The 25,744-nt window shown below is 38.8% G+C and overlaps 1 protein-coding gene across 15 annotated transcripts in view; it reads right to left on the reverse strand.

Annotated features, from left to right (window-relative positions):
• The window catches only part of trip12 (thyroid hormone receptor interactor 12), a 109,536-nt gene that overhangs the window by 4,839 nt on the left and 78,953 nt on the right, over positions 1-25,744 (reverse strand). For all 15 annotated transcript variants that reach the window (XM_033031928.1, XM_033031931.1, XM_033031939.1 and 12 more), the window contains 17 exons: positions 24,983-25,124; positions 22,632-22,823; positions 20,892-21,043; positions 19,248-19,405; positions 17,067-17,140; positions 15,443-15,642; positions 14,358-14,485; positions 13,509-13,660; positions 10,870-11,012; positions 9,950-10,106; positions 8,734-8,832; positions 8,495-8,609; positions 7,697-7,851; positions 6,611-6,775; positions 5,165-5,329; positions 3,505-3,618; positions 1,025-1,119 (listed from right to left, as the gene is read on the reverse strand). In XM_033031928.1, coding sequence (XP_032887819.1) covers positions 1,025-1,119; positions 3,505-3,618; positions 5,165-5,329; positions 6,611-6,775; positions 7,697-7,851; positions 8,495-8,609; positions 8,734-8,832; positions 9,950-10,106; positions 10,870-11,012; positions 13,509-13,660; positions 14,358-14,485; positions 15,443-15,642; positions 17,067-17,140; positions 19,248-19,405; positions 20,892-21,043; positions 22,632-22,823; positions 24,983-25,124 — 2,406 coding nt within the window. The remainder of the gene's footprint in view (positions 1-1,024; positions 1,120-3,504; positions 3,619-5,164; positions 5,330-6,610; positions 6,776-7,696; positions 7,852-8,494; positions 8,610-8,733; positions 8,833-9,949; positions 10,107-10,869; positions 11,013-13,508; positions 13,661-14,357; positions 14,486-15,442; positions 15,643-17,066; positions 17,141-19,247; positions 19,406-20,891; positions 21,044-22,631; positions 22,824-24,982; positions 25,125-25,744) is intronic.

Below are 25,744 nucleotides of genomic sequence, written 5' to 3' on the forward strand. Positions count from 1 at the left end.
CCAGAGGAGGTTTTCGAGAATGATCCTAGGGGTGATTGGATTAACATATGATGAGCATTTGAAGGCACTGCAACTTGTAAAGATTAGATAAAAATAAGGGAAATAGACAAGCTTCCACATAACAGAAACCATAACCAGCACAAAAATGCAAGATAATTAATAATAAACGCAATGTGGAATTTAAGAAAGTATTTTTTATAATCCTGAAAATGTGGTTACAATTTGCTGACGTAGAGGTGAAGAGCATTGAATAACTTGTTGCTGTTGTTGCGCTAAGGGGCTAGGAAGCAGCTCCTCTGGATCTTAAAATCTGCCACATACCTGGACTGAATGTTCGTTACTATACTGCAAATACAGGCTAAATCCAAAACTGAAAATGGAAACTACTAGGGATAACAATGTAGTCCAAAACGCTCCCCAATGTGTTTTCTATTAAACATGAATAAGAGGCGACTTAGCAGGGTTTTTCTGAGCATTTGACCATAGGTTTAAACAAATTCCAGAGCAATGACAAATGCACTAGTTTTCTTGGGCTCCTTGGCTTAAATTCTTTAATGAGGCACTGAATCACTGTATTCCCAAATGGCTCCAGAGGTGGTAGTTGAGACTTTAACCAGATCTTCCAGAGCTATAGCAGATGGCAGGGGCAACCGCTGAGAATTTTAGGTGAAACTTTAAAGGATTAGGTGAATCTTAAAGGATTGGACTGGCTAGATGCAGGAAAAATGTTCCCGATGTTGGGGGAGTCCAGAACCCGGGGTCACAGTTTAAGAATAAGGGGTAGGCCATTTAGGACTGAGATGAGGAGACTTTTTCACCCAGAGAGTGGTGAATCTGTGGAATTATCTGCCACAGAAGGCAGTGGTGGCCAATTCACTGGATCTTTTCAAGAGAGAGTTAGATTTAGCTCTTAGGAATCAAGGGATATGGAGAAAAAGCAGGAACGGCCATGATCATATAGAATGGCGGTGCTAGCTAGCCGAATGGACTACTCCTGCACCAATTTTTAAATGTTTCTATTTACCTGTCATGATTATATCCATGATCTGGTCTGCAACACTCCATCAAAGTTTTCACATCCCATGCTTCAGACTTGCTGCCGCAGAGCAGTTGATCCAACTACAGGTCAAATAAGGAGAATGTCACACAATGCAAGGATAAACTTCAAGTTAATTAAAAACAATTAAATGCTTTATTAAACTTGTTGATAATTTCTGCTCAAGGATGCTCACACCTGCACTCAGTTAGGCAAGGGCTGACGTTAATCTCAGCGTGACACCATAGGTTCTCGAGGATGGCCAGAATACAGGAAACCAGAGTTCACCAATTTGATTTACAAGTCCCAAAACTCAGTTAATCACACAGAATGCATTAAGGATTTTTAAATTTTTTAAATCACCTGTCCATTAAGCAGAATGACTGTGGATTTCAAGAGACTAACAAATAGACTCTCCCAAAATGGCATGGACTAGGGTCACAGTGATGTACAGCACAGAAGCGGCCTTTTGGCCCACCTTGTCCATGCCGACCATGTTGGCATACCAGGCAGGTCTCATTTCCATGTATCTGTCCAAACGTCTTAAAAATTATAATTGTATTGTATCCTCTTCTAAAGTTCCCTTTTACAGATATAGACCATCTCCAGAGTGGAATAAAGTTGCTCCTGAGATCCCTCTTAAATCTCTCCCCTTTCACCCAATGCCTAATGCCCTTCAGTTTTAGAATCCTCTTCACTGGAAGACTATGTGATCATTATATCCTTGCCCCTCACCATCTTGTGCACATCAATAAGGTCACCTCTCAGCCTCCTATGCTCCAAGGAAAAAACACCAACCTATCCAACCTCCCCTATAATTCAAGCCGAGACAACATCCTGGTGAATCTCTCCTGCAGCCTTTCCACCTTCATGTCATCTTTCCTTTGCTGGGCGACCAGAACAGCAAATATTCCAAGTGTCTCACCAACAACTTGTAGAGCTGCATGATATACCAACTTTTGTACTCAATACCCTTTGCAATGAAGGCAAGTATGTGCCAAATTCCTCCACTATACTGTTCACCTGACACCACATTTAGGGAAGCGTGCACCTTTACTCTCAGATATCTCTGCTCTGCAGCACTCCAGGGTTCTAGCATTTTCCTTTACTTGACCTGCCGGCTCCATTTTATGTCCTCTATTGCTTCGCTGTGTATATCTCCTCATGTTGACGAACCATAGCGTCAACCCCTCGTGAACCTAAATGCATAAGCCTTGCCCTTCACGGGAACGTGCTGCCATCAGCCATTGCTAATTCAAAAAAGCCTTCTACTCGCTAGTCTCCTTCTTACCTGCAAACACTCTCCCAATTAACCACTGCCAATTCCCTAATGCCTCAAATCAACCTTGCTCCAATATAGGACCTTAACACGTGGGCTAGTTAAATCATTCTGTATAACGACCTCAAAACTGATATGATTATGGTCACTATTCATGACAACACAACAGAACTATTTTCTTTAAGAAAGAACTGCAGATGCTGGAAAAATCTAAGGTAGACAAAAATGCTGTTAGAAACTCAGCGGGAGAGGCAGCATCCATGAAGCGAAGGAATAGGTGACGTTTCTGGTCGAGACCCTTCTTCAGACGAAGAAGGGTCTCGACCCGAAATGTCACCTTCGCTCCATAGATGCTGCCTCACCCGCTGAGTTTCTCCAACATTTTTGTCTACCAACTATTTTCTTTTGTGAGATAAAAATCTTCATACAGATGTTTGTTAAATGTAATATAAACCAGGTGCCCATAAGTCAATAAAATGCAGATTTCTGGAGTTAGTCAGGAAAACTACATCAGTAAAGGGGAAAATGTGGTTTTGTACATTTTCTTGTGACTCATGTACCTATCAGAATCACACAAATAGTTAGAAGCATGGCAAGTAACAGAATTAATCACTGGATCCAGTTTCCTTCAAGTGGTTTATCACTTTAAGGAATCTGTATATCAATAATGCTAATCTAGCAGCACCTAATCTTTCAGGATCACTTGGACATTGGATCAAGCAGAGAGCCATAATAAGTTTGTATAACAATGAATCATGTCACTGAAAATGACACTGATTTTTAAACTTTTTTTTGACTATCTATTTACTATTATATCCAACATAAAAAATGAATTGCAAATACATAATCATATTGACATGACCAATTTCAAAAATAATTCAGCTCCATTTTTCAAACAGCAGTCCAATGCTTTCACATGCAAGAATTTACTGTACAACCTTCAAGATAAATTATATTTTCCAACTATGGTTTCCAACTTAACTGGCTTTGAATCAAAATAATGTAGACAAAATAAATTAATATTTACAACATGTAACATTCCAACATTGCATGTTTTTAGCATACAAAGAAAGATCAATTCACAGCTTTTCAGTGCATAAAAATGAACTTTGGCATTCACGAAAATCACGACAGGAACTGCTGTTTATTGTCTGCATCTATTTAAAATGGTTCCAGGTGCGGTGCTTACCTCCTCTGGGTAAAAATACTGTAAGTGATGGAGTGGAAAAACAGACTCAAAGCCATCTCGAAAAGATTCAAACTGCTTGGAAACACCTTCATTCAGGGTCCAGTAAACCACAAGCTATAGAGATTGAACACAACATCAGTGTTGCAGTTGCACAACAGAATACAATAATGAATAACCTTTAATGTGAAGACAAATTACAGAAGCATGACCAAAAATAAATATGACAAAGTAAGAGAGACCTCAAAGACAGGTAATAAATGATTTGGTCCAAACTTTAAAGAAAATTAAGGGAAAGAAAGGGAGGTGGAGGCATTTCTTGAATGTTGGGGCAAGATGTCTGAATTGATGTCGGCAGAGGGTGAGAACGCGAAACAAAAGGCGAATAAATAGCACAAAAGGTGAAGAGTGTCAGGAATCACTGTGGGTCAGGAAGCAAAAGGGTGATGGGTAAACAGTTTATTTACAGTGGCAATCAAATTCAAAATTAGAATGAAACGTGCAAATGCAGTAGTTTGGGAAAATTAGGAGAAAGTTTTGCAGATGATTGGGAAGAACTGATCATTTTTTAAATTGGGGGCCTGAAATTGTGGAGAACACTTATCAGAATGTTACTTTGTAGGTGTAAGGAAGAGGTTAAGTTAAACATCAGAGTAAAGGGCCTGTCCCACTTTACGAGGTAATTCACAAATTCTCCTGAGTTTTCCTCTTGATTCAAACTCGCAGAATGTTCGTAACGGGTCCGTAGATGTATCGTAAACCAGCCATAGGTACTCGGGGCATCCTCCCGACTATTTTTTTACTCGTGGACATTTTTTATCAGGCTGGAAAAAACGTCCCGACTTGATGCCCCGAGTACCTACGGCTGGCATAAAGAGCCGCTACGATATATCTACAGACCCGTTACGAACATTCTGCGAGTTTGAATCAAGGGGAAAACTCGGGAGAATTCATGAATAACTCAGGAGAATTTGTGAATTACCTCATAAAGTGGGACAGGCCCTTTAGTGCAACGAATGAGCTGGAAATGTAAATATCATAGGAACAATCAGCTAATTTTATCTGGAAAGGTAAAGTAAAGATCAATAAATGAATAACTGCTTCTGGAATGAGATTCCATTGCTCCATCTGAAGATGACACTTTACCAGCTCTAAAGTGTTGGAAGCTATGAACAAACCCCACTTTTGCTACAAATGGCAGGTAGGACCAGATAACCTTAATGCAAATAGCTTTACAATAAAATAACACTAAATGAGAAGAACATTATGGGTCACCAACTTCAATTTGCTAATGACAAATCAGAGGATGGCAGTCAATTAATGCTATACTGTGCTAAAATGTGGGAACAAATGTCACAATGAATGCTGTCCAATTGGTACCAGCAGGAAATTAGATACTGAAGTGTTGACGCAATTGGACACAAATTTATATCCGAGATCTTGAATAAAATGAGAAAGGGAAGACGACAGTTATCGGTAATGTGTTTACATCATTCTCCTTAAATCACAAAAAGATTTTACACTTGAGAATTTATTTCATGTCTGTATACCCGAGGAAATCATTCACTTCACAGCCATATTTTGGCAGTGCATTCTCCAAATGAAAAAATCCTTTGCTTTACCATAGAAAATATTTAAAACAATTGGAAATTGATGTACATACCCTCAGATAGTCTTCCAAATTATGTATGGTGACAACTGCGTCCTTCCCTCCTTTCTTCAGTTCAACATTAGCATACCCAGGTAGTGTGAAATCCAAGCCTAGTTCTTCCACAGAGCAGCCATTCATGTTTAGGCTTTCCAGAGCTTGCTGAAGACATTCTTTGCTCTGTCGAAAAAATTCAGATTGACAATATTAAACTTTAACTTTTGAACACCCATCCTTGTTATTCTTAGTTAGACACAAACCGCTGGAGTAACTCAGTGGGTCTGGAGAAAAGAAAAATATGACGTTTCGTGTCGAGATGATTCATCAGACATTCATTACTTAACTTTCTCCTAAGAACAAAGCACCTCACAAATCTCACACTTGAAACACTTTTTTTTTGCACTACTTCACATTGCACTACAATCTTTGCATTATTCTGCAGTTTTGTGTACTTTGTTGTATCTTTTATTTCTGCGTACTGTTTGACTATGAGCTTTATGCCAGCAAGAAATTTCATTGCATCCTGTTATATGACAATAAACTAATCTGAAACTAAATATAGAAGGCTCGAAGAGAAAGGTTCTGGTACATTTAGCAACGACAAATAAAATTAGCTCAACACTTTCCACCCCACCAGCAAAGCAGTTACTGGCAACAGCATAGTATGCATTTTTAGTCATGTGCAAACATGTGCACTACTTTAAATGGTTATCAGCTACGTGTACAAATCACTCAGCACATATTAACACAATGTGTGTGCCTGACCGATTCCATCATATATCTATAGCGACTGTTACATCTCGGAATTGCCTCAGCTGCCGCACCAAAATATCTTATACTGCTAATTCAGAAAATTAAATTCTCTGGTGTGAACTGAAAAATGCTTATGGAAAAATGAAGGTAGTCTATGCACAATGTAAAAATGAAAGGCATTAATGAAAAGTTAATTTATTAGTGAGATTCAACAAATAAAATGACAAAAAACCTCTAATATTTAATTTGTATATCTAATATCAATGAATTAAACCAGAACTGTCCATTTTCTTCAGTTACATTATTTCATAATAGAACAGCAATTTAAGTTCAGCTTAGATGCAGTGCGGAAACAAACACTTCGACCCACCGAGTCTGCGCCAACCAGCTATCCCCGTACACTAACACTATCCTACATACACTCGGGACAATTTACAATTAAACCAAGCCAATTAACCTACAAACCTGTATATCTTCGCAATGTGGGAGGAAACCAGAGATCCCAGAGAAAACCCACAGTCACAGGGAGAACATTCAAATTCTGTACAGACAGCACCCATAGTCAGAATCGAACCCAGGTCTTTACCACTGTTTACCAGCAACTACCGGTGCGCCACCTTGTTGCCCAAAGTGAATTGAACAAAGTAAATTCTTCAAATGTTAAAGGGTGCAGAACAAAATGGCAGGTCCAGCAGGTTTCATTCTTACCTGTGATCGATCTTGTTCCAATTTCTTTTTTTGTTTTATGATGTCCTCAAGGTGACAAATTGATTTTGCTACTACTGGATCAATGTTGAAAAGGTCATGGGAGCAAAGGGAATTTTCCTGTCGGAGCATCCACTTGTAAAATGATAAGCCGAGGGGCAAATCTAACTGTTCAGACCAGGAGAGAGAAATAAACTCAGTTCTCAGCAATAATCAGAACGTGCAGAAAACCATTCTTAACATACCACTATTTTTTAAGGTTCTGAATGTTATGTATTAGTCAGAAATATATACATCTGTAGCCTGTGTAGTACATAATAATAATAATAATAAGCATTATAAACCCCAAATATGTTTTTAAAATTAAATGTCAAGATGCCAGGAACAAAAATATGGATCAGCACAAACCTTAGCTGTGTGTAAATATGCTGAACCGTGCTTCTCAGTATTTCTAATATACAATGCAATTAATACAGCTTCGTTCTTAAGTTTGGAGCAGATTTTTGAAAAATAAGCAGTTTGTATAGTTCACGTGGATTCATCTGTATTGAGCAAGCATTTGCATACCAAGGATTTGTGACTGGAGATACATTTCCAAAAATGTATCTACATTCAAATACTAGGGTCTGCGCAGATTTCATTGGAGACCCACTAATTTAGAGAAAAGTGGTTGATATAGATGTTATGGATCGACCTTTATTTGAGCTAAAGGCTGAAGATTATATAGTGTTATATATCTTCAGTAGGGATTAAAATTATATTCCTTTTAGTCCATTCATTAATTTAAGGTAGTTCTTGGTTGGCAATCATTAAAGCAACATTTCCAATGTCTTAAAATCTTCTTACTGGATTTCTGTTGCATCCGACTTCACTTGGACTAACATTGAAATCTCAGTTTGGACGTTGTTACTGAAAGGTTTCAGGTCATTCATTATTTATGCCATAATTAGAATCTAATTATCTTGCCCAATAATTCAACAAGTCTTCAGATGGAACATAAATGAGGAAATTTTCACTGATATTAACATATTAAAACTAAACATCAGTTTTTGGCAGATGAATCATGTGAAGGTAACAAAAGAAGCATACCAGTCGAAAATCCATGATTGCTTTGGCCAAGAACTTGCCAAGAAATCGCAACTTCATTTTTACTTTGGCGACATATGCTGGTTTTGTGTTTCTTCCAAAAGGAACAGGGAAGAGGCCACGGGGATTATGGATATATTTGGTCCCTTCTTGGATGCCTAGAGACACAATTAAGTTAGTTAACGGACAAGTCATTTGTCTTTTTTCAAAATATTTAAATTATTTGTTTGTAACAGTGCAACAAATTCTTAAAATAAATTCAAAGGGAGCCACAAGGATTCACTAAAGACGCAAAGATTAGAGAACGTCCTAGCTAAAAGTCCCCATTCATTAGGTCTTTTCATTTGCATGACTACATCATATCAGCTGGCTACGTCATCCAAAAGCTGAAAAAAAGATTCTGTAACATGGGGATATAAATGTTGAGCAGTCAAAAGATTTTTAAAAGAGTATTTTCCAGGAAAAATAATAAAAATACTAAACAGTGATTGTGGAGCTTCAAAAAGCAGAGAGGCCTGGTTAGCCTGCTGCATTATCTGCAAAAAGCTAGTCTGCAATTGATGCAAGGAATATGAAAACTAATATTATTGTTCACTGACATGGAAACCAAATACAAATGTTGGTGATTATGCTTCCGTTACATTGAACATTGTCATTTTATCTGGACAATATATACAACACTTCATTGAGTTCATTAATAAATGTGAAGTTTCAATAATTTATGCATTAAAATATGACTGAGTTACATTTTTAAAACATCATCACATACATATGAAAATAAAACTTGAGATTTACATGTACCTTTAGGGTGCGACAGTGTAACTTCATCCCCCCGCCACAGACCGAGATCAGCTCTCTGCAGTTCCTGAGATACAAGTGCATAGAATTCCAATGTCGGACCCAGACCTGTGCCAACCTAGAAAGCATTAAATGGTTAGTTTTATGTGAAGCTCATCCCAGCTGTCGACATGATTCAAGTATATGACCACAGCAAATTCTGAAAGGGAAATTACATTTGAAACAGGAAACATTGTGCTTACTTCATTTTCATATTGTATCTCCAGCATTGCCCTGGAGCTCCCCAAATCCTGCATCACCGATTCTGCTTGTTTCAATAGCTCTTCCCGGTTCACTGTGCGCTACGTGGGGGAAACAAAAGAAAACAGTTGGAACAGAATAACCTGCATAAACCCATTTCCAAAAGGTTATCCCACATTAAATTGCTCTTAACTTTCAAGGCTTGGATAGTTGGCTGGAGTACACACCAACGAGGAGTATCTCCATAATTTCCACCCCCCATCAACGCAGCTCAATGCTTGAATGGACTTAATGGACATATTGCAGCTGAGGCCATCCTTATCCTGAACCAGGTCTTTATATGTAGAGTTCAATGTATGGCTATTAAGACCAAGAATCACTACAGATGCCCCATCTAAATTGAGGACAACTCATTAGAGCCAATTTTAAATTGTTTTTTTTTTTTTAAAGCTAGCCAAAAAGTTCAAATTGACTTGAAAAATATATGTTTGGATTTGAAGTCAAATCGTCTAACCAACCAGACAACCATAATCCTAGATAGGTTATATGGTGCCACTCAAATGCCTTTCAAGTAAAGCGTGAAGTTTTGATAAATTCATCACGGTGAGACAACAATTAAGGCAGCATCACCAACAACAATGCAATACAAAAACACAAAACAATATAATAAGATGTTTCTTTCACAATGTGTGCCAATATGGTGAAATAGTGTTAATTAGTATTGCCATAAATATCTCAAGGGTTTAATGAGATCTGTATTCTGTGCTTACTACTTTACCAAACGCCTACAATTCACCTTACAGTAGTTGCCTAAATGCCTTAATGAAAGGCAAAATGTTATGAAATGTAGAAATTACATTTCTTACACATATTTTTTTGCAAAATGTGTGTAGAATGTTCATTAATATTCTCGCCCAGATGTCATTGTGCCATTTTCCCTCCCCTGACACAGCAGAAAAACAGTCATTAGTTCCCAGTTAGCCTTAACATTGTTTTGCTTCCAACTAAGTTTCTGATCTTTTGGCACTTCTATAGATCAGTGAAACAGTCTTCGGTGTTGGGTTAGTCTGTATAGTTTTTCAGTTCTATAACAGCAATATTTACATTTTCTCAGACTACTGTTGAAAACTACAGCAACATTGCCAATATCTTGATCACAACAGGAAATTAGATGATACGTACCCAAATTACAGTTAGTAACAGATATAAAAAACTCACCTTTTTCCTATCCAAACGAGGAGCAACCCTGCTATCCTGGGAATCTGACTGGTTGATTTCTGGATTAGTGTCCAGTAATCTCTGCATGGCTCGATCACGATCAAATGCAGTCACATAAAACAGCATTTGCCGAGTGTCAAATGGGAAAAAGAATGGGCTTGAAGGAGAAAACAAAATAGATTGGTAACCCATTTAGGCACTTACAGAATAATTACAATAAATCCATGCTTCATCTTTATTACCACAAGATGCTTATATTCAAGACATTAACTACAACTTTGAAAAGTTGAACACTATTTTAGTAGATTATTTGTTTTCTTAAAATAAAAATGTCAACAAGTTGGTAACTGATTTAGGAATCCAATATATCAATCTAGCCATATATTTCATTGGAAATTGGTGCCCTACACGCATCGTGAAGTCCTGCAATTATCCGTGGACTGCATTAGTCACCCATGATATATGCAATGAAAGGGATCTGTGATTCTCTGCCCCCCCCCCCCCGCTGCTGCAAAGTCCAAAATTAATGAACTTCGCACAGAATTCCCCATGTGTAACTTCAATTTCAACTTATCTTGGGAGAAAATCACTCTTAGCCAGTTTGATAAACAAGGACACCCAAACACGGACATTTTAAATCAGGTAGGGATGAAAAATGGAGCTTCAGGGTAATATAATCAGGCAGATACTATTTGTTTTCAATCAAAAAATGCTGTCCAGGGTATGCTATTTTTTTTTCTCTTCTCAATAATTTTGTTTGGTACATTCAACATTTTTAATGCTATATAATTTTCCAACACAAAAATATGGCATGGGTATAGATTAGATTATTTTAACTATAAAAAAAGAACTCCTTGCACAATTAATATAATTATTAATCTTATGTAGTCAGAAGAAAAAGCAGCAATTTCATATCATACCAGGTCCTTCCCAGCTCTGTCAACCATGTTGGTATGTTTCCTGTCATAATAACCAAAGGATCTTGAAGCTGGCGGTTAGCCTTTGCTGTCAATTTGCTATTGATCAATTCGTTCGTGGGAATAATCTCTTTACAAACTGCATTCTGTAAGAAACGTATTTGAGAAGACATTTTGACAAATGAAATCCAAATGTATTTAATTAAATGTCTAATTTATATTATCAAGTTACATTTGAGCTGCAAGGAGCAAGGTGATTTACCAATTGGACTCATAGAATCTTACGAGCACGGTAATATGCCCTGCGAACCAACTTGCCCATGCTGACCAATATGCAAATTGACACTAGTCCCACCTGGCTGCGTTTTGCCCATACCTTTCAAAACCTTTCCCATCTATGTACCTGTCCAAATGCCTTTTAACTGTTGTTATAGTACAGGCCTCAACTACCTTCTCTGGCAGCCTGTTGCATATACCCCTCACGTTTTTGTTAAATCTTTCCCCTTTCACCTTAAAGCTATGCCCTCTGGTTCTCAATTCACATATTCTGGGAGAAAAAGACTATGCTTTTACTCAATCTATTCCTTTCATGATTTTCGACATCTCTTTAAGATCACGTGTTCAACAAAGGTGCCACATCGGGAACATCAGATGCAGTAGGTACGGTTAGAGGTGGTGCACATTAATCGGTCCCTCACCTGGTAGGACTGCTGCAGTCCCTGGATGGAGGAGGTACAGGGACTGGTGGTATATCTCCTGCGGTTGCTAGTAAATGTGCCTGGGGAGGGGATGGTTTGTTGGGATGTGTGAACAGAGGAGTTGCAGAGGGAGTGGTCTCAGCGAATGGTAGAATGGAATGGTGATGGGAAGATGTGACAAGAGGGAAAATCACATTTGCAAATGCCAGTGAATGATGTGTTGCATGCGGAGGCTGGTGGGGTGAAAGTTGAGGAACAAGAGAACTCTATCCATGTTCCAGCGGGGGGGGGGGGGGGGGGGGGGGTGAAGAGCAGGTGCTTGATACCTATACTCTGGGTAAGACTGTGCCTCTAACCTATTTATTCCTCTCATGATCTCTATAAGATAATCCCTCATTGTCCTGCACGTCAAAGGATAAAGTCCTAGCCTGCCCAAACTCTCCATGTTGGTCACGCCCTCAAGATCCGGCAACACCCTTGCACACCTTCCCTGCACTCTTTCCAGTTGAACAACATCTTTCCTATAGCAGCGTCGCCAAAACTGACCACAATACTCCAGATCTGGCCTCACCAACATCTTGTAAAACTGTAACATTACATGCCAACTTCTATACTCAATATTCTAACTAATGAAGGCTTTCTTGACCAACCCATCTGCTTGTGACACCACTTTCAAGGAACCTGCACTCCTGCTCCACAACATTCTCCGGAGGCCGCCCATTCACTGAGTAGGTCCTGCCCTGGTTTGACTCCCCAAAATGCAACAACTCACTAATCAGCATTAAATTTTAAATTCTTAACCATTCATTAGCCCACATGCTCAGCAGGTCAAGAGCCCACTGTAATTTTTGATAACCATCTTCACTCCTATACCACCCCTCAGCCTTCGGGCTCCTCCTCCTCCTTTTTCGTTTCTTCTCCCCGCCCCCACCCCCCATCAGTCTGAAGGAGGGTTTTGGCCCGAAACGTTGCCTATTTCCATCGCTCCATAGATGCTGCTGCACCCGCTGAGTTTCTCCCGCATTTATGTACCTTCACTCCTATGATACCACCCTTCTTTAGTCATCAGCAAACTTACTAATCATGCCCTGCACATTATCAGCCAATTATTGATATAAACCACAAACAGCAATGGGCCCAGTACTGATCTCTGAGGCACCTTATCAAATGCCTTGCCATAAAGACGACAACTACAGCTTTGCCCTCAAATTTTTGTTACTTCAAAAGACTCAGATTCATAAGACACAATCTCCCATGTACAAAATCATGCCAGCTATCCCTAATCAGTCCATCTAGTCAAATGCATATACATCCTATCCTTCAAAATGCTCAAGTAACTTGCTTCGCATAGATGTTAGGTTCACTGAGTCTATAGCTCCCAGGCTTCTCCTTAAATAGAAGCACAATATGAACCACCCTCCATTCTTCCAGCATCTCACCCCTGTCTAATGATGATTCATATCTCAACCAGGGCTCCAGCAATTTTTTCTCTTGTTTCCCAGTGTCCTGCATTTAGTGCATAATTTATAACATACATTTTTTAATCATTGTTTTGAGCAGTCTACTCAAACTTGAAACAGCCTTTGTGAATGATCACACCATTCAGCACAGAGGTCTGGATGTGCTCCGTTATTTGCTTGGCTCTAGACATTTTATGGCTCTGGATAAGACCATTTAACTAAAACAAAAGCAGTATAACTACATTCCTCACAAGGTGAAATATTATGGAGTCCGGATGAAGCAATGATTAGAACATTTCTGTTTCTCTCCACAGATGTGAATCAACTTGCTGAATTTTCAGTAACTGTTTTTTATAACAACTCATGTACAAGGAAAACTAATGCTAATTTCAGAGTTAGTGAACATTCAAACTCGCAAATGTAAGTAGATTTTTACTCCAATCACTCCTGCCATCCATGTTGATTGATACTATGTGGTACTCACATTATACAAGTAATACCAGTATCTACTGATAGCGTGAAGGACTCTCAGAAGCAAAATTACATCCAGTGATGGGTCTTCAAATGTTATACCATCTGGAGGAATTGAAATCAGGTAGGTTTCCAAAGGATTTCCCACTGCAGGGCACACACCATCTAGGTGTAAAAAAAGTTACATCATTTAACTTAAACCTGGACATAAATGAAGACATTTTTCTCACTGAATATCTCATTGCATACAATTACAGAACTGTAAACATGCTTCTATTTATGTAACAGAAGGAAAATGTTCAAATTATTAATTCTTGGGCTTCTTGCTAAATGTTTTTTCTGAAGTTTGAAAAAATGCAAAGACAGTTAAGGCTACTTTCATCCTACTATAGTGTTCACTATCTCCAGTTGTTCCTTGAAAGAGGAAGACATTTAATTTTCATTTTGATGTAACTGATGGGAGGAAATGTGCTATTCTAGAATGAAATACGAAAATATTGGATAATTACAGCAAAATATTTAGTTCTTAAGGGGGGGAGGGGAGAAAAAAAAAATCAGAACTTGGTTAACGGGGCACATTGCCCACACGGCATAAACTGGTGGAAGACATCAAACTAGATAGCAGGAGGTCCAATTTTAAACCGAGGGCTTAGGCCAATATGTTCTGCTGAACTGTATTTTTATTCATCACTTAAAGCGCCTTTTCTTTTGAATTTACACAAAACGCAAAAGGTGAATTTAAATCAATGAAGAACCTAAATAAATTCTTTACCACAGCAAAACATAGGTTAATTGAGTAGTACATCAAATGCTTAGATGCTCAAGATTCATGCCATTTTGAAATCATGTCCCAAATGCTCACCATGCCACAGCTCGTCATGTTTCCTTGCGTTTCTGGGCGAGGTTTTTGTAGGTGCAGACTGAGCTCTTCCTCGCTTCCCACCAACTGTATCCTTATTTCCTTCTTCCTCTTCTCTAACAGGTTTGTACCTATTTATGAAATTGAACAATACTTTCAGCCATTTCAGAGAATTTGGACCACCATTTATGGCAATTAAAGCAGCATTGGTGAATGTCATGAGAACAGTGGTCCTACACTAGACAGAATACGCGAGCCTGCGTGAGACTTAATAATTCATTTCAGTTTATTGGATGACCAAATTCAGTATGGATGACAAGCAGCATCAGATTATAATGAACAAGGTTATTATATTTCTCTGAAGATAGGCAAAGTGCTGGAGTAATTCGGGTCAGGACTATTTATCCATGTCCTCCAGAGATGTTGCCTGCCCAGCTGAGTAACTCCAGCACTTTTCTTGCAAACCAGCATATGCAGTTTTGTGTCTACAAGCTATTCAAATATGGATGAACATGTAATACACTACCCAAAAACAATATTACAGGCAATGAAACTGAAGCAACGGAAAATGCTCGAATACTCAGGTCACAGTATCTGTTAAGGCAAAGCTTTCTCTGCGCAGAAACTGCCTAACTTACTATCTGCAGAACTTTGTGCAACCTAACAAATCTATTTTGCTGGAATCATAATACACCAAGCCATTGCCGCACTACTCTGCATCTCACAGAATTAATTATATCCTTCATTAATGATCGTTGCTCCAGTAATCAGCTACGACAAGCAAGGATTCACCCCACTCAGACATCAGCAATATTTGTATCATCCAGATTTACTAATCTCCACTCTCCTACTTCCTTTGCCCTCCCCACCTCCCCCTACTTGTCTATGTTTTCAACATGTTAGACAGAACAGAATCACAATATAAAAGGACACACGAGTGCTGGAGTAACTTAGTGGGTCAAGCAGTATTCCTGAAATACATGGATAGTTGATGCTGCGGGTCAAGAAGCTTCAAACTGAAAGGCCATAGGAAGTGCAGATTATTGTAACGAACCGCATTGCGTACAATGAGTCCATCTACTACATACCATATCGTGTGGGTTTTTGTCCATATTCCTGCCCGTCCTAATGGATTACTCTCATCATCAGTAGATTCTCTTTCCTCATCAGCTTGCACACTGAACTGCCTGACAGCTTGGTAAACAGTCATGTTATAAGGCAACAAATGATCTCCTATGTAAAACTGCAGTCTGTGCCTTACACTCCCCGAATTCAAGAACTGGGCAGCCTAGGAGAAAAAGGGCAATATTTTAGTATATAATTCCTTATTAGTTGCTATTTCATGTCGTCTTAACAATAAAAATCCTTGCATGCAACATTTGGTTGAGTTCGAAATGTAATTAGATAAAAGTTTTGAAAAAATAATTTGTTTAGCATTGGGCATTCAGATGAGTGCTGAAATTAGTTGTAACTGGGATGAGGATATTGTACATGTGAAATTCTAATGGTTTAGAAATTACTATGCACAAGATCCCAATCCCAGCTGCTACTAACCACGAGAAAATCTTCCATGCAATTGGATTAAAGAATCCTGTATATTGAGCTGCATATTTTTGGGATAGATAATGGAGCCCAGATTTTAATTGCAACAAGGCTCAACTAGGGGGGGGGGGGGGGGGGGGGGCTTGTTGCACACATCCAGGGATCCCTGAAGGCAACAAAAGAAATGCATAAGGTAGCATTCATTGGTGAGTTAGTAAAAAGGAATTATGAAACAGCAAGTTATGGTCCAACATTATAAAATATTTGTAGGAAAGAACTGCAGATGCTGGTTTAAATCGAAGGTAGACACAAAATGCTGGAGTAACTCATTCCTTCTCTCCAGAGATGCTGCCTGTCCCATTGAGTTACTCCAGCATTTTGAGGAGATTCACTAATATGTTGTCAGGGATGGAGACTTTAACTAAGAGACTGGAAAGGCTGGATGTGATTTATTTTGGATGGAGGAAGTTGGGGAGGAAAGGGAAATCTCACTCAAGTAAACAACATTAGAAAAAGGAAGGAGTAAATAGCGGTTAACTTTCCTCCTTGACATGGGTGTCTACAACCAGAGGGCACAGGATTACGTTTAGAGTAGTATCAAAAGGTATCCAATCGTCATGGTGGGCTGAAGAGCTTATATGTATTTATCTATTTTAAACGTCCTCCTCTTGTTGGGTGTATCCAGGACAAGGGGACATGACTAGGCCAAGTGAGAGAGGCAAGGAAACACTTTATTAACTAGTGACAGAAGAGCAAAACTTCCCCTAGTTGGCAAATGCTTGTTCAATTATTCCAGAACTATTCACTAGTCAAGGGTATTGTAAATTCCAGATAGATGCTTAGCATAGAGTATCGCTATAAGTTATAATTTCATTGCTTGGTCTGGGACATGTGACAATAAAACACAACTCTCAACTTGACTTGATTATTTCTCCCCTTTTACATCGGAAGAATATGATGATAGCATGCAATTTTAGAATGTGATCACAGATATTTCAAATGTGCATAGTTGTAGATAGTAATAATTCACGTTTCCTAAAGCATCAAACAATCCAATTTTCAAAGTGAGTAAACACGTGATAAAGTTAACTAACATTATTAGATTTATTAGTAACATGTTGATAACTACGATAAACATTTCTGCAAATCCCAGCTAGCAGGAACACTTACCAATGATTCATCAATTTCATCATCTGAGCCATCATCATCACTATCTTCATCCTCTTCACGTATTCTTCCATACCCTTGAATTAGAAAAATACCATGTCAATATTAGCTCTAGAGTTGCAGATCTGAACAATGGTGGATAACTAAATGCAATAAATAGAAATCCTGACCATTACATGTTGCGCAACATGGCTCCAACAGAAACAAACTGTCTCGAAACATTTAGAAATATAGCATTTCAGACGCTGGTTTATACCATAAAGGCAAAATACAGGAGTAACTCGTCAATATCTCTGGAGAAAAAGGATGGGTGATGTTTCCGACCCTTCTTGAGTGTGGGGGTGGGTGGAAGAGACAAGAGAAGATGAAGAGCTGGAGGCAAGATAAGACCAGGACCAATCAGGGCCAGCCACGCATGATCTCAGGGAGGGTGGTGTCTGGTAGCTCGGGAAGGTGTAATCCCAAGAGGAACAATGTGGAGAACTGTGGAACTGGTAAAACAACTAGGGCAGAGCAAGGGAGTGGGGAGGGGAATGCAAGATGAAGTTATTAAAATTAGAAAATTTAATGTTCAGACCACTCAGTTATTGAGGCCACATGCAAATTGGGGGAACAGCACCTCATATTTTGCCTACAGTCCCAACCCATCTTTTTTCTCCAGAGATGCTGCCTGACCATGCACTGAGTTACTCCAGTACTTTGTGTCTATCTTTTGTTCTAAACATTTACTGACCCTATGCCTTCATTCCTCTAGGTTTCATCCATCAACTGAACCTCGCATCTCAAAATAGCAAGGGGATTTTTATTCAAAAATTAAACATCCATAACTCAATGAATGAATGGCATGTAAATCACTAAGAATTCAAGTCTTTATATTTCCTAACACTAGGCAGAACAAATTAATTTTACTCAATAGTGACCATGTACTGTGGAACCAAGTAATGCAAGTCTTACGATTTTAGATAGCTTTTGTGATTCAACTTAGTTTTATAAACAGGAATATAATAAAAAACTACTTTTTCTTTGTATGCTATTAACATCACAAGAGCCTTGAATTTCGAAACAAACGCCAATAACTACTATTCTTTTCAACTTCATGTCGAAGAAAATTGCTCCCTGCAGTTTCCCTACAAAACTTTTCAATATTTCTTCAGCTTTCTGGAGAATTAATTGAATTTTATGTCAACAATAACATTTGACACCACCTTCAAGATATGCATCTTAACAGTTTTCAGGTTTGGAGGTACTTGTTCATTTCAAAGTTTGAGTATGACACAAAATCTGCCATTTCTGCTGAACATGCTAACGATTTATAACAGAGCTTGCTGTCCTGACCCTAATTTCATATCCCATAACATTCAAAGGCAATTCCATAGGTAGCTTTTAACACCATTGAATTCCGTCAATGTTATTTGTAATAACATTGACGGCATAAGCCCTACCTGGAAAAAAAACTGAGGTTTGCCAAAAAATGCCTGTTAAAAGTTGAACAGATACTCTCAATTCCTGTTTTGCTTTTTGTTGTTGCTATTTGCAATTAAAGGGCACTATATAAATACCAAGAACTCTTAAATTGTTAACTTTTTTAACAAGGTCGTCATGCACAAAATGGAGAAGTAGGGGCAAGACTAATTTTTGCAAAGAAAATCTTGTCCTTCCTCGAAATTAATGACATGGATATTGAGTTGAGGTGCAACCCCCAAGATTATCAATCACTGGCTACTGGTCTCGCCTATCGGTGCCAAGATGCAAACTTCCCTTGAAGCTGACTCCCAGCTATGAGCAAGGCCCAGTATATTGCAGTCTGTGATCCAAGCTCACATGTGCTACCTGCAGCTGTGACTTGATCCATTTAGCTTACAGTCCCAGTCTTCTCCACCAGTAATATTTGTATAACATTACGTAATACCAATAAAGATAGCAAGTAAATGAGGCATTAGAAGACTAGAAAACAATTTAAAACATTAAAATTGGTTCAATTAAATAAAATGAACTTGTTCTGAACAGATAAGCCACTGTTAAATGGAGGACCCAGGCAGGTGTAGATTAGACATAGATTTGGTCTTGAGAAAAATTGCACAATTGGATTTTTACCCCACCATAAAACAAATATTATTTCCCTGCATCATAACATAAAGGAGAGAAAAATGTTACTGCTTAATACTGAAATAAAACAGCCACCACCTCTGACAACAAGATAACGCTCAATAGCCTGTACTAAAGCCAATGGATCAATCTTCACTGGACCACCCTTCCATTGCTTGACATTGGTACTGTCCGGATGTCTCTGCAGCTGGCATTTCAACTGATGCGTGTTGAAGAATTTCAGAGCCTGGGAGCCCCTGATGAATAAAAAAAACAGTAAGTGAAAAGCAATGTCAAGGAAAGGGGACAATTTTACCTAAACAGTCAATTTAAAACAAATGATTCCCCATTCAAAAATTAATATGCAAGTCTAACACTGCGAAAGGTGAGGGCGAGGAAGATTGTGCATGAGCAGTTCAAGGAAATTAAGTCCGCAATTAAAAACTTTTTATAAACCATCACAATGTTTTCTGATTCTGATTGTGTCTGCCACGCTGGGACATTCCAATTAAAGGCTAATTTTAACCCAGGGAGACAGCTAGTAGTTAAAGTGGCAGCAGTGCCACAACCAAACATACAGATTACAATTAATAGCTAATTTTTGAGCACTGTAGAATTTACATATGTACATGTTTCTTCTGGTTCCATTTTAATTTTCTGGTAATTAGTTGACTACTGTATATTATTATTTAAATGTCAAAACAAATCAAAAAGTGTTGATAGGCCCGTGAGAGAGAATATATTGCAGGAGTACATGAAAATGATAGTAGTACTTATTACCCTGAGATCAGATGTGGAACCAATGGCTCTCTCCTATTTCAAGATACCATGCCATTTAAACCTGGGCTTACATGAGAAGGTGATGCCTTTCTTGCTAGTCTTGCATGGCCGACAAGTACTTGTAAGCAGTATGGAGTTTATTTTTTAATTCATTTTCAAGTGTGTAAATGACAACGGAAGACCCAGATCTGCCTTATGCCTCAGCAAAACCCATACGTTCAATCATACAACTTCAATTATTTAGTTAAATCAAAGGGGCAGCACAGTGGTGCAGCTGTAGAGTTGCTGCCTTAAGGGCCTGTCCCACTTACGCATTTTTTTCAGCGACTTGTCGCATGTCGCCTGTATGGTCGTGAGTAGTCGCTCAAAGAGTCATACCTTTTTCTGGTCACCGCTGGATTTTCAACATGTTGAAAATTTTCGGCGACCTGCTGCGACTTGCACTCCAGCAAGTGGCCGAAAAAATTTGCGTGTGGGACAGGCCCTTTACATCGCTTGCGACCTGGGTACGATCCTGACTACAGGTGTTGCCAGTACGGAGTTTGTACGTTCTCCCCGTGACTGCGCGTGTTTTCTCTGGGTGCTCCGGTTTCCTTGCACATTCCAAAGACCTAGAGGTTTGTAGGTTAATTGGCCTCGATGTAAATTGTAAATTGTTCATAGTGTGTTGGATAGTGCTAGCGTACGGGGATTGGTGAACCCAAGGCCCTATTTCCATGCCATAGCTCTGAACTAAAGGGATAATTAAAGATCAGTCTCTGACATCTGAATCATTAGATCAAGTTACTTCAATCAGTGGGTATTTAGCTCATGGGTAGTAAATGTTTCTCAATGGCTGGCTTTCTTTTGGACTGTCTGGCGGTTGGTGTAGGCAGCAATGGAACGGACTAATCATTGCAGTTTTAACATACCATTAAAGGTTTGATACTTCCATTCAAAACCATGTTAATACACAATTCATACCTGCTTCCTGTTCCATTCCCACTCGGGAAATCATGCACCTTCACTGGAAATTGCTCCATCTGACTCAGACAATTGTTCATTTTGTGCACCAATGCAAGCAAAGGCCCATTTCCAAGAGGTTCAAGTCGATCAAGAGGTTCGTCTCCTGGAGGCTGCAAAGGTGGATAAAATGCATTACATTCCTCAAAGTTCACTATGCTTGATTATTTGCAATCCCCCCACCATATATGTTTTAATACATCTTCATTGACTAAATGTATCACTGCATGAAGCATTCTAGTGACATAGCCAACATTTACAACAGAACTGTTTCGCAGCTGCCTCTTGGGAAGACCGCTTTCAATCCAATTATGTAAACAATTTATCCTTATAACCAGACTGTGACTGAACGCGTTCCATTATAAATAGACTTGTTATAGAAGGAATAATTAGCAACCAGATAAATCCTTTTTAAGATGATCAAAGGTTGATATATTTTCTGCATTGGTAACGTCACAGGTTTGATATATTGCATGTTGACGATATGATTATTAACACAATGCTTTTGCATCTATATATTTAGAGGTTTGAAAGTGGTTGTTCAAAATACAAATGGTAATATTGAAATTTTCCATACAACTGTTAGCATGCAAAAGTAATTTACGTCCAACAACATTTGCCTCAGTAACAAAAGTAATAAAGCATCGTGCCTATTAGCACAGAGCAGCAGTGGCACAGAGGTGGAGCTGCTGCCTTACAGCGCTAGAGACCCACCCGGGTTTGATCCCGACTACAGGTAGGTGCTGTCTGTATGGAGTTTGAACGTTCTCCCCGTGACCTACGTGGGTTTTCTCCAGGATCGCCGGTTTCCTCCCACACTCCAAAGATGTACAGGTTTGTAGGTTAATTGGCTTGTTAATTGTAATAATTGTAAATTGTCCCTAGTGGGTGTAGGATAGCGTTAGTATGCGGGAATCGCTGGACGGCGCAGACACAGTGGGCTGAAGGACCCGTTTCCATACTGTTTCTCTAAACTTAAAACAAATTTAGCTAGTTTCGTACCAATATCGCATCTCACACATTTAGAGTCACAGAATCATATAGCACAGAAACAGGCCCTTTGGCCCACCATGTCCACGCTAACTACCACTACACTAATCTCACTAATCCCTCTATACTACCAACATTTCGTCTGTAGCCTCACATGTCTTTGTGATTCAAGTGCTCTGCTAGATTTTGAAATGACCCGGGAGTAGGTGACTCCATTATCTTCTCAGGCAGATTGGACCCCTTGTGGGTGAAAGAAAAATGATTTTTTTTGTATCTTTGAGACATATGATAAAATACCAGGCAGACTATATTTCAACTAGACCCGTGTACACATTTCTTCATTAATTCCATGGACAATCCAAATAAAGGTCACCCATATTTACTAACTAACCATGCCCAGTTACCTTAATTTTGATGAGACCAATTGTTTCCCACTCACTGATAAATATTTGGGCGCTATAAGCAAAACTATTCCTAACTTTTGATAAACACCTACAAATATTTCTGGTTAATACGAGCAAAAAGATATTTCCACAAAGAATTATAACCACTGAAACTTAAAATAAATAACACAAAGCAACATTTAAGAGTTTTTGATTGTACCATCGGTTTGAGGATCTGAACTGAACCAGATGCAATTAGCTACTAAATTTGCAAGACATAATCACGAGGGAAAATATCAAAATGTAGCTGCAAACAGAAGTTACTCACAGGACAACCGTAGAAAACGTGAAGAAACCTTCTCAATCTGACATTTCGGTTCACAAGGTCTTTATCACTTTTTGACGTCAAATACAACAGCAATTGTTTTACAAAACCACTGTGCTGAATTTCAAAGGACGACACATCAGACTCCGAGACTATTGAGCGAATTTCTAAAAGGCACTCAATTCCTCCATCCACCTTTGGGGGTAAAAAAAATAAGACAGTGAGTCTATGGTACACAAAATACCAATTAAAGCAAATCTGCTTCAGAAACTTTATGTAGAAGTCATTCTTATGCTTCAAATGGGGCTGTAAAGTACTTTTCACATAAGCTCCTCACTCAAAATGAAATATTCCAAATAAGTCTTAAATTTTTAAGGTTGGACGTCTCCTTTTCTTAAGTCTCATGCAATATTCATTTTTAAAAACAGACTGTAACATTTTGATCTTCAATTATCTTCAACCTGACCAGAGGCAAATGCCAGAAACTGTAGGATATACACCATGTGCAGTGTTGCACAATTAAAGTTCAAGGCAAATAAGTGGGCAGATACCATGGCGGAATATCACAGCCTAATTAATATACAAGTTCAAGAAAGTGATCGAGGTGTGTTCCATTACACTCGAGGGGAAATTTAAAGCATTGAAGTGTTCAAAATTTTAGGCATGTAATGGATCTCAAGAGAAATGAAAAGTTGGATAGAAAATACAAACTGCATAGACTAAAATGACAACAGCCTTTGTAGGAGTCAGTTCAGAGAACACCAACACCACAAGATAACCTCATGAATCCAAAAAAGAAAGTGCTGGAGTATCTCACCAGTTCAGGTAGCATCTGTAGAAAATATGGAAAGCTGACATTTTGGGTACAGACACTCTTTCAGTCTCGACCCCAAACATCACTTATCCATGTTTTCCGGAGATGCTGCCTGGCCCACTGAGTTACTCCAGCATTTTGTGCCTTTTTTGTAAACCTGCATCTGCAGTTCCTTGCGTCTCCAATGCAATCCAAAATTGGGTGAAATATTTTAACATTGAAACCCATTCACTTGTCCTGATGTTTATTTTTTAAAGTTATTCATTAAGATCCCCTTTAATTTTTTTTTATCAATTTTGCCCCCCCCCCCCCCCCCTACTGTTTTCATGAAGGGCCCTCGTCATTTCTGAAGCATGGCACACACATTCCAAATAGTTTCAAAATGGCCGAACTTGGTCTCTCCTCGGGCAAAGGAAAATCTGTCAGAAAAAAAGGTGGAAGGGATTATGTGCTGTGCATGCAGAAGGCAGGACAAAGATGATTGAAGTGACCCGATCAATACAGACAATATTATTGGATTGGTTGTGTTATAAAGGTGTCTTCTGGCAGAGCTGCAGAAATGAAGCGTATATTGCTTTCCTGGATGGATGTTAAAAAATCTTTTCTGAGAAGTGAAGCAATTTCCCATTGCTCCGATTTGTAATTCTGGGGCCGAATTGAACAAATAGAAATTATATGACTTTGCTCAGGTGCTATATTCTTACTGGCTACTTCAAATAACTATATTAGAATCAAGATATTTAGCCAACCACCTAAAATATCAATATCCTTTTGTAGCCTTATTTCCTCTTCATACTTTTCCACCATCTTTGCCTCATCAGCAAACTTAACCATTCTAACTTTGATCCTGCATTATCAGCCTGTGTAGTCTCATCTCTGATAGAAAACTTGAGTCCATAACATCAGAACCACGAGGCAAAGGTACCATCCAAGTTACTGCTAAAATGTGGCAGTGATAAACAGAGTTGAAGGTCATCATTGCTTGCCATGATGTGAAAGTAAGCGTTTTTTTCCACAAACTGAAATAGCTGGCACATCAGAAAGTGCTACTGTCTCCACAAAAGAGCCCTCATCCGATAGAAGAGTTGTTACTTTAACTGGCTGTAACAAATTAACACCTAGAGTAGATAGATGGTAAAATAATTGTAGTGGAATTGACGTGCATGTAATAGAATAAGTAGAAAGGCCACAGGAATTAGGGAGAGAGGTAATGGGACCAATAGGATTGCCCTGCTGAGAACTAAGATGGACTTAATGCGTCAAATGCCCTAATTTTGCTTTACAGTTAGTCAGATAGTTAAGTCGGTTATAGGTATAACCAAAGGATGAAAAAATGCACATATCTCTTGCAGCTAAACAAGTGAATAAATAATGAGGAATCAGATTCTTCAACCATCTGATAAGGAATGAAATATTCAGAAATTGGACTACAAATAGCAAAACTTAAAGATACATATTTGGTTACTTGAATTTTTTTCAAGCTGCAGCCCCTATTGCAAATCATTTACTCATTGGTTTTTGAAAAGCTTTTGATACAGACCTGCAAACTTAGTTGCTCAGTGGCAGAACAAAGTCTCTGAAGAACATTCAGTGCTGGATTGCTTGCATCCACATTCTCTGAGGTGAAGTAACGGTCAACAAATTTATGGGCTTGTTCCTTTATCCACACTTTTATCTTCTCTCTGTAAGGAAAGTGGTTGTTCAAAATACAAATGATACTATTGAAATTTTCCATACAACTGTTCGCATGTAAAACTGATTTACGTCCAACAACATTTGCCTCAGTAACAAAAGTAATAAAGCATCGTGCCTATTAGCACAGAGCAGCAGTGGAGGTGCTGCCTTACTGCGCCAGAGACCCGGGTTTGCGCTCGACTAGGAGTTTGTACATGCTCCCCGTGACCTGCGTTGTGTTTTCTCCAGGATCGCCGGTTTCCTCCCACACTTCAAAGATGTACTGGCTTGTAGGTTAAGTGGCTTGGTATAATTGTAAAGTGTCCCTCGTAGGTGTAGGATAGCGTTAGTATGCTGGGATCACTGGTCGGCGCACACACACACAGTGGGCTGAAGGGCCCATTTCCATATTGTTTCTCTAAACTTAAACAAATTTAGCTAGTTTCGTACCATTATTCAACTTGATAAACTGTCACCACCAATCAAACTGGTGCATAATTGTACTTTACTGAGCAACCCTCCAAATAAAGCATAAATCTGAATGAAAAGATTGGCTATTTTAAGCAGCAGTGATAAAACTTGAAACAATGAGGCATTATGAAATCTAAAATATTTCCTCATAATTCTA

This window comes from Amblyraja radiata, chromosome 13 (genome assembly GCF_010909765.2).
Source record: "Amblyraja radiata isolate CabotCenter1 chromosome 13, sAmbRad1.1.pri, whole genome shotgun sequence".
Lineage (NCBI taxonomy): Eukaryota > Metazoa > Chordata > Chondrichthyes > Rajiformes > Rajidae > Amblyraja > Amblyraja radiata.